The sequence below is a fragment of the Brachyhypopomus gauderio genome, chromosome 14 (assembly GCF_052324685.1).
Source record: "Brachyhypopomus gauderio isolate BG-103 chromosome 14, BGAUD_0.2, whole genome shotgun sequence".
Taxonomy (NCBI): Eukaryota; Metazoa; Chordata; class Actinopteri; order Gymnotiformes; family Hypopomidae; genus Brachyhypopomus; species Brachyhypopomus gauderio.
This window is the reverse complement of record NC_135224.1, coordinates 10,832,360-10,841,769: the sequence shown is the minus strand read 5'-3', so window position 1 is coordinate 10,841,769 and position 9,410 is coordinate 10,832,360. Positions and strand designations below refer to the sequence as shown.

The 9,410-nt window shown below is 44.3% G+C and overlaps 1 protein-coding gene across 1 annotated transcript; it reads left to right on the top strand.

Moving 5' to 3' along the window:
- Positions 1 to 852: 852 nt before the first annotated feature.
- On the top strand, positions 853 to 9,388 carry sepsecs (Sep (O-phosphoserine) tRNA:Sec (selenocysteine) tRNA synthase). Its single transcript, XM_076972154.1, has 10 exons — positions 853 to 1,264; positions 1,842 to 1,996; positions 4,766 to 4,884; positions 5,007 to 5,165; positions 5,295 to 5,448; positions 5,660 to 5,762; positions 5,856 to 5,985; positions 6,495 to 6,586; positions 7,960 to 8,053; positions 8,550 to 9,388. Exons 1-10 carry the CDS (start codon positions 1,151 to 1,153, stop codon positions 8,666 to 8,668), a joined length of 1,239 nt encoding a protein of 412 aa, XP_076828269.1. The 5' UTR covers positions 853 to 1,150; the 3' UTR covers positions 8,669 to 9,388.
- Positions 9,389 to 9,410: the final 22 nt, after the last annotated feature.

The window sequence follows — 9,410 nt, the reverse complement described above, 5'->3', positions numbered from 1 at the left end:
CTTTTGTGGAGTTTTTTTTCCAGCAAAGTAACAGGTTTGTCAGTCTTATGTAGCTTTAAAAAGATGTTTTGACATAGAAGGGAAGTTTTGGTTTGTGATGCATCCAGCCTTTACTTTCCCTTGCTCATCTTTCCCTTTTATTCCTGTTTCTCAGTAGCTAAATAAACAATTGTTGCACAAAGTAGTAGTAGTAGCTAGGGCTTATGGATATTTTAACAGTAATTCAGATAATAGTAATACTATTTGTAACAGTTGTAGTACCATTTGCTTTTTATGAGCAATATATCCAGAAGTGATCATAAATTGGAACTACGAAACTACTGAATCTGGTATGAGTTTAATACCAGATCTCTCTGATTATCTCAAACACATCTGTATATTAATTTCTTCTTGAAAAAAAGTTATGTCCCAGGAATATATACAGGTGCATCTCAGAAAATTAGAATATCATCAAAAGTTAATTGTGACCGTGATCAGGATATAGTGTACTGAGGTGTTAAACTGAAGTAAGTTATTTACAATTTCCGAAGTCCATTTAATTTTCCTTGGTGCATATATGCGCATTCGTTCTGAAATTGCCAAATTAATCTGCATATAAAGGCAATACAACTTACAGGTGTCTTGGCTTACAGATATGCCATTCTTTCAGACATTACCGTGCTTTCACATATTTATTGTTTAAAACCTTACAATTTTTTCCCACATGGATGCAGTTTGAGTAAGAACGGACGTTTTAATCTATGCATTTTACACAGACGTGGGTATGAAACGACAATAATGGTTTTAAAGGCATTGTATTAAGAGACGAGCAAATATTACTACTATTTTGAAACTGAAAGGATGTTGGTGGGTGGAGCTTTGCTGGCGTGGTAAACGGGAAGTTGGTCTGGTCACGCTGACTGGACGTTTTCGTCAAATGATCAACGAGTTTGATTTGTAGAATTGTCTGCAATAAGTAAGCACGCTGTGCACAACCAAAGAGACTGACATTGCTCTTTGAACCACATGTTGGGTGACTCGCTGTCAGTTCACAGTCCGCAGCCTTTTGGCTCGTGCAGGTTAGCTAGCTGATATCAAATAAAAATAATTCTAACTGTATTTTTGGGACAATATCTAGTATCCGAACGTGGAGCTGCTGCTATCCTCAGAAATGAACACCGAAAACTTCACACTGAGCGAAAAAATAGTATCGTCGTCGTATGTCCGTCAGGGTGTCCAGGCGCGCCGCGGTCACGAGCATTTGATCAGAACTCTCCTAGAACAGGTGAGTGTGCACGAGACCCACTGTGACGTTACACCACAGAAAATAACTAGAATGCGCTCGAGTCCCACTGTGACGTTACACCACAGAAAATAACTAGAATGCGCTCGAGTCCCACTCTGACGTTACACCACGGAAAAGAACTAGAATGCGCTCGAGTACCACTGTGACGTTACACCACGGAAAAGAACTAGAATGCGCTCGAGACCCACTGTGACGTTACACCACAGAAAATAACTAGAATGCGCTCGAGACCCACTGTGACGTTACACCACGGAAAAGAACTGGAATGCGCTCGAGACCCACTGTGACGTTACACAGAAAAGAACTGGAATGCGCTGTGTACTATTAATCATGTTTAACTAGCAACACACACTGTTTAACTTTATAAGTGACTATGGATAAGCATCATCATAAAATGTTTTTGAAGTTTGTGTATCTGTATTCCCAAATACGTATATTCGCGTGACCTATGTCCTGTAGTTACCTTGCACCTCATGACTTACTCGGTGTGTTTGTGAAGCTCTTGTGTTCTTCTAGTCTTCCAGGCACACACTTAATGCCTTTTATTATTTTCAAGGGGAAATGTCCAGAAGAGGGATGGAGCGAGAGCACCATAGAGCTCTTTCTGAACGAACTCGCAGTCATGGACAGTAACAACTTCCTAGGAAACTGCGGTGTGGGGGAGAGAGAGGGCAGGGTAGCGTCGAGCCTGGTGGCTAGACGACATTACAGGTAACGCTCGATTTTATGGCTGATCTATGGTTTTGCTAACATCCATAGCAATATGACATTTTTTGCCTTAGAGAGACTGGGCGAAGAATGTCCAGGATTTAAATATTTATGTTTATTTGTTTTTCTTCTGTTATCATTCAGTGTGTTGTAATGTAAATAGACATTACTTTACTTTAATTTATGTAAATTGTTTTTTAGATGTTGTCTTTGCCTTTTTGATAAAAAAAAGTCAATGACAACAGCTTTTTGCTTTACATTTTTAGCAAATACGCATACATGGTGTGTGTGTTTGTGTGTGTATGTGTGTGTGAGTGTGTGATAGGTTTAGAATTTAAGGATCTGGGTTCATGAATATAACATTTTCCCAGAAGACAGGTAATATTACAACACTATCAAGGTGCTTGCTTTTTATCAGATAACTGAAAAAACATGCTGTCAGAAATCTTCAGCTTTGTGCTAAGGGACATTAAAAGTAATGCAGGTACAGTACTGTGCAAAGGTTGTAGGGAAACATGCAGCAAAATGCTGTCAAAAATAGAAGTAGAAATAGTTTATCTTGGTCGATTAACAGAATGCAAAATGAATGAACAAAAGAGAAATCTAAACATGTTTAAACTTTGATGTTACTACCTTTAAAACTGCATCAGTTCTAGGTACAATTGCAGCCAAACAAACCAAATATGGGGTGATAATAATCTTCATTTTCATATGTAGGTTGAAACAGTCATTTACGGAAATAGAAACAGCTGTGTAGGAGGCTCAAACCTGGGAAAGAGTTCAAAGCATAATGCGTCTTCATGATGTGCTGTACAAGCTCTTTTGAAAAAGCACAAAACATGTAACGCTGAGGACCACAGATGCAATGATCAGCCAAGAAAGATGAAAGACACGTGCCTACTTCCCTTTGAAATCAGATGACATCCAGCACTGCCATCACTTCAGATGTGACACACACAAGCACAGGATGTGGGGTGCAGAAAAATAGCAGGAGGTGCTGGGTGTTATTGATCAAGATTTGAAGTATTTTGCTGTAATATTCCAGCTGAGGGGTTGGAGCGTGGCACAAGAATGAGGGTCTGGAGGGTCTGGAGGCAAATACTTATGCATTATGCAGTGCCATCATGGAGGCATTTGATTGGATCCAAATGTATTCTGCAGCAGCACAATGACCCCAAACATACAGCCAAGGTCACTGAGATCTGTCTTCATTATTAAGAGGAATAAGGAGTCCTTGAAATGATAACTTTTTCTAGAAATACTGTAAGATTTTGATCATAATTATAGATATACACTACTCATATAATATGTTAAGTTGGGTGGTGTGATGAGTAGTTTGTGTTCTTTACTGAGAGCTCCACTGGACACCGTGATATCCACTGTGGATTATTTTTGGCTTTGGGTAGAAGATTCACCTTTTGAATTTGTTTTGAAGGACTAGCAAAAGTCAATGATATCATGCTCAATATTTTCCTTGCTCGCTATCTGTCCAAACCTACCACCGTACTTAAGTAGCTTGCTAATTGCCCGTTACCCAGGTTCCCCTCATTTGTGCACTTTTGACAGTTTCTGTTTCAAACACCAAATGTACACGATTAACACGGCATGCTCACATGAATCACATTATCTTGTCCAATAAAATCATATGCTGCATTAAATCTAACCACTCCATTCATAATTACACCAGTTCCAACAGTAGTCTATGGTTCCCCATGAAAATCTGCCCATATGTCCATTATGTCCAACAGTATTTTTTTTTTTACCCATTATCTTTTGGGTCACCCGAAAAGCGGGACAGATAATGGTTGGATAGATGGATATTTGGGGTCAGTTTGCCCCCATTCAAATGGATAAACATAAAATTAAGTTGTTCATGTTTTCCGTGTCCTGTACACATTGCGGCTGACGCCGGAGGGGCAGTGTTGCCCCCATGTCTCTGAAGACGTTCTGTGATTCCTCCTGTTTTGATGGCAGAGGGCCTATGAGAGACAGACTTGCAGCACTGCGGGATCTATGGGGTGTTTAAAGTGACACAGAAATTATTACTCATGCAAAGAAAATGTTTTTTCATGACGGCAGTGAGACAGAGTGCTCAGAAACCATAAATACACTGCTGCCATTACCCACTAACAAGCATAGGGGCAGAGCAACACCAATGCTTCCGTCGAATGAATCGCACTTATATTCTTAAACAGCAGTCAGACACTAATTCTTTGTATTCTCACATTTGGCCTTGTAGCTAGCCAGCATATGTGCAGTAATAATATGCACAACACTGTTTTGCCAAGATCTCATGCAAATCACAGATTTGACCAGGTAATAATGGAGAACAAGAGAGCTATAAAATTGTGCTTTAATTAAAGATTAAGCAGGTTATTGGCTGACACACAGACCTTGTGTGGCCCTTCTGTCCAAATGGCCCCAAGGGGCCTATGTTTGAATCCTGGATCGCCACTTCCAGCTATATTTATTGATTGTTTACTAGTAATTAGTATTCATAAATATTGTGGTGTTTTATGGTGGTGCAGATAAATGTGGTGTCTAGTGTAATGTGGCCAATTTGATTTGGTGTAAAGCATCATTTTAAGAGTGACAAGTGACATGATGGATGACTTTGTTTCATCTCATTTTAAAGAATAAGAACATAGAGTCTGATGTTCTACTTTACAGACCGTGACGGACGATGGAGTGTAGCTGCATTGCTGTTTGAAACCCAGTGTGCTCATATTTAGCCAATGCCAGACAGAATCCACAGCGTTTTCTCTTCCCCAGACTGATCCACGGCATCGGTCGCTCCGGTGACATAGCTGCTGTTCAGCCAAAGGCGGCAGGCTCAAGTCTCCTCAACAAGCTCACCAATTCAGTTGTGCTGGATGTCCTTAAATTCACAGGTAAAACGACTACTAATGACGCTCTTTAGATATTTTCCTGTTCGTCATGACCGACATTGTTTAATATTGCCTGTTTCTGTCTGTAGCGTGCAGAGGTATGATTCGGAATTTTCTTCACACAGGTGTTAGACGTGTGTCTTCGTGCTTTGTGGTTCCCATGGCGACTGGAATGAGCCTGACATTATGTTTCCTCACCCTCAGACACCGGCGGCCAAGGGCTCGCTATATACTTTGGCCTCGCATTGACCAGAAGTCCTGCTTCAAATCCATGGTCACTGCCGGTATGGCTTAGACTGCCTTGGGTTCATTATACTTTTACGAACACTATTACTCTGTTGACACAAGCATAACCAAGTGTAGATTTGCACGTTTCGTGATGCCGGCTGTAATGTGGCTATAAATATCGGCAGGGTTTGAGCCAGTGGTCATTGAGAATGTTCTGGAAGGAGATGAGCTGAGGACAGATCTGGAGGCAATGGAGAAGAAGATTGAGGAACTCGGAGCTGAGAACATCCTGTGTGTCCATTCCACCACTTCCTGTTTTGCCCCTCGTGTCCCTGACAGGCAGGTCAACTGGCCAATCATAGCCCCTCTGAAACAGCACTGTGATTTAGGCAGTCCGTACATAAACGAGTGCATTTTTTGTCCTGTGTATAACCTCATAATGAACGGTGCACAGTGAACTGTGCTACAAACTGGCTACAAGTTACAAATTGGCAAAAATAAAATTCATTTGGAATAATAGCTGATCACTTTAGTACCTCTTATTTTGCAGATTGGAGGAACTTGCTGTCATGTGCGCCAAACATGAAATCCCTCACATAGTAAACAATGCCTACGGAGTGCAGTCATCAAAGTGCATGCACCTTATACAACAGGTGAACAATATCATATTTTCTAGTGCAAACCTGTCATGTGGCTGCAGTTGGTTGAGCTGTTTGATCAGGTTAACTAACGTTGTGTCTTTACAGGGCGCACGAGTGGGGAGAATTGATGCTTTCGTGCAAAGCTTGGACAAAAACTTCATGGTCCCAGTTGGAGGGGCCATTATTGCTGGTTTTGACGATGGCTTCATTAAGGAGATCAGCAAAACGTACCCTGGTCAGTGTGTGTATCACATTTTGTTCATGAGATGCTCAGTTTGACCAGCAGTGCATGTTCACATTTTCACCGAGTTTCTTCACTGTTAAGAAGATATTTATAAATGTGCGAGACCTTGCACGAATGTGCGGCGCCTCACTTGGAACGGTGGTTGTGTGTGGGCTTTTCTTTAGTCCTCTGGTGCGCTGTTCAGTCCTCTTCCCCTCCCCCTCCTGCTCTCTGCTCTCTTCAATGCTGCAGGGTGAATCCCTGTTATTTAGGCTCTGTGTGCGAGTTCGCTCAGCTGAGAGCTCCTTGTCTCACAACCGCAGTACCAACCGAGTTGAACCGAACATAAGCACGTTACAGCACCTGCAGTGTTGGTGTTTTCCTCTTATCTACATCGTCAGGGTTGCAGTGGGGACTGCAGTATCCATTGCAGTACGCCCCGTGTGTATTGTTCTGATCATGACTCTTTGCCTTTACCCGGTATTCTCCTGGTTTATGACGGTCGCTCCGTTTCCCACCAGGCCGTGCGTCTGCCTCCCCTTCTCTGGACGTCCTCATCACCCTGCTCACCCTGGGGGCCCGGGGCTACAAGAGGCTCCTGAGCGAGAGAAAGGTGACCCGTCCCGCCTTGCGAAACCCCCCAAATGCAGTGCAGTTTACCATTCCCCTGCTGCTGCTAGCAAAAAAAAGAACACAGAGCCCAGCTGCTAGGAAATATCGATTGTGGGCGAGTTGAGGCTTTTCCATAAAGGCTCTGATAGCGGCATGTGCGGCTGTGCGCACGGTCTCTGCAGCAACCCTCTGCAGTTATCGCAGAGCAAGCTGCAGTCTTACACACACACAGACAGTTCTAAGACACAAAACTGCATGGCTGCCTGAACCGATAACCTTTAGTGAAGCGTCCAGTGCTGGGCGCGCGTCATTCACACAAACGAGTACAGTAGTTCCTGTCAGGACTCGAATAATCCGTATTGGTATATTGAAAAAGAGAAACAAGATAAAAGTGGCAGGTACGTTAGACATTTGGCGAAAAATGTTATTGACTGATTTGAGGTATTGTAACATATCTGAGGAGAAGCTACTTACAGCTTGAGTTTAGAGGTCATGTATTGGGCGAGTCATGTGAGACTAGTGTTTTTATAATCAACCAGATCCGCTAATCACACATCACAACTGCTCATCTGTTCACAGTCCCCGGTTTATTAGTAATCTGCACCTGTCTCTCATTTCACTGATCCTATTTAAGCCTCACAGGTGCACGTCTCCAAAGCTTTTTGGCCCTACGGTCACCTGCTAAACCCTCTTGTCTGCTTCCTACCCCGGTGTTTATTTCTGTTCCTGCTGCTGGTGCCGCTTCTAGCACCTTTTTTGTTGTTTTATTCCTGTTTTTGGACTTTGTCGTTGCATCCGCACCCATGTGTGTTTGGTACGTCTTGCCGCCCTGTGTCACTGTTGCGTGTTACTGGATGAATAACAACTCTTCCTTATTCAGCATTGTTCCTGCTGTAATTAAAAAGTACAGAGCTCCAACTTCTGGGGAGCTGTTTATTCACAAATGTGTGCGCAGGACAGTGAAGAATCTGCAGGCGCACGGCCCAGCGCTTCGGTTCAGCGCTCACCTGGGTGGGGTTAGGGTGGTGCGCTGTGCCCCGCTCCTCACACGTGTCCTCCCTGCTGTAGCCTCACTGCAATTGTTCCCAGGGATGAATCGCAATCCTGCAAGCGCTGCGGTTTCTGCTCCAGCGCCAGCAGTTAAACCTGAGCAGGACCGAGAGAACACAGAGCCGGCCCTGTTACGGGTCAGGAAGAGAGAGGGGGAGAGAGAGAGAGAGAGAGAGAGAGAGAAAGGGGGCAAGGGACAGAGGGCGGAGAAGGCCGGCAGATGGAGAACTGCAACACGAGCAGTAAACAGTGTGTGTGTCTATAAAAAGGCTGAGTCTAGTCAGAGCGGGGCTATTTATAACAGTGGTTTTGCGTGACCTGAAGGAGCTGTACGGCCACCTGGCTCAGGAGCTCCAGACGCTGGCGGAGAGGCACGGAGAGAGACTGCTGCACACCCCCCACAACCCCATATCACTGGGTGAGACACACACACACACACACACTGACATAATCGATGTCCCCTTCGGAAGAGGCCAAGACGCTACTACGGCGTGTCGCGTGACCAGACCACGTCCTGACACGCATCCCCATCGACATTTCGACATCCCCCCCCCCCCCCCCCCCCCCCCCAGTTAACAGACACATCGCTAGGAATGTCAGTAACACTTTTTGTTATACTGGTGTTCCTGCCCCAAAATTAAAGTTGAATGTACAACAATGCACTGATACTCTGTATCAGAGCAGGAAGAGCAGGTGCCAGCAATCAATGTTACACATCATTCCTCAAAATATTACATGTTACATTTACAATTAGCAGCCAAGTTACATTCAGTGGAGATGTGATGTGCTGTTGCCTGCATTCCCACACTATTAGTGTAGTCATTATTAGTGTAGTTCTGTTTTAACCGTGCAGGTGTGATGTGCTGTGTTACCTGCGTGTCTGGTGTTCCTTACACTGTGCCTGTCATCCTCAGCTATGTCCCTGGATGGCCTGCAGGAACGCTGTGAGACAGGGGTCACCCAGCTGGGCTCCATGCTCTTCACCAGACAGGTGTCTGGAGCCAGGTCAGCGCCGCCCCCATCTCTCCCTTAGCAGGAGCTCATTGTCTGATCCAGTCTACATTTTCCATAGAATGGCTGAATGAATTTTTGGGGGGTTTTCTGTAGAAGAATGAGACTGAAAGGATGACATTCATTTCCCCTGAAGCAGCAGTAGCCATGGCTGAAGTGCCCTTGATCAAGGCTAGGTTCAGTGCAACTGGTAAAGCTAGGCTAGGTTCAGTGCAACTAGTAAAGCTAGGCTAGGTTCAGTGCAACTGGTAAAGCTAAGCTAGGTTCAGTGCAACTGGTAAAGCTAAGCTAGGTTCAGTGCAACTGGTAAAGCTAGGCTAGGTTCAGTGCAACTGGTAAAGCTAGGCTAGGTTCAGTGCAACTGGTAAAGCTAAGCTAGGTTCAGTGCAACTGGTAAAGCTAAGCTAGGTTCAGTGCAACTGGTAAAGCTAAGCTAGGTTCAGTGCAACTGGTAAAGCTAGGCTAGGTTCAGTGCATTTTGTTATTGCTTTCACTAGGCGCAAGTGTAGTGCTCATTTTAAGTGAGCATTCAAAAAGTGGGACTGCCTTTGAAGGCAGCAGGGTGCTAAGCAGTCCAGGCAACCAATGCCAGATTATTCCACCACCATTTGACATTGTGGGTGAGCATCAGAGTTTTAAATCTGACCCGAACAGCCGCAGGAATTCGGCGACAACAATGCCGCAGCTCAGTGCCGTGGGAGAACTCAAAAAAGGGAGAACACGAGTAGAAGCATCTGATGCATGTGCCGAGATAAGTCGACGCG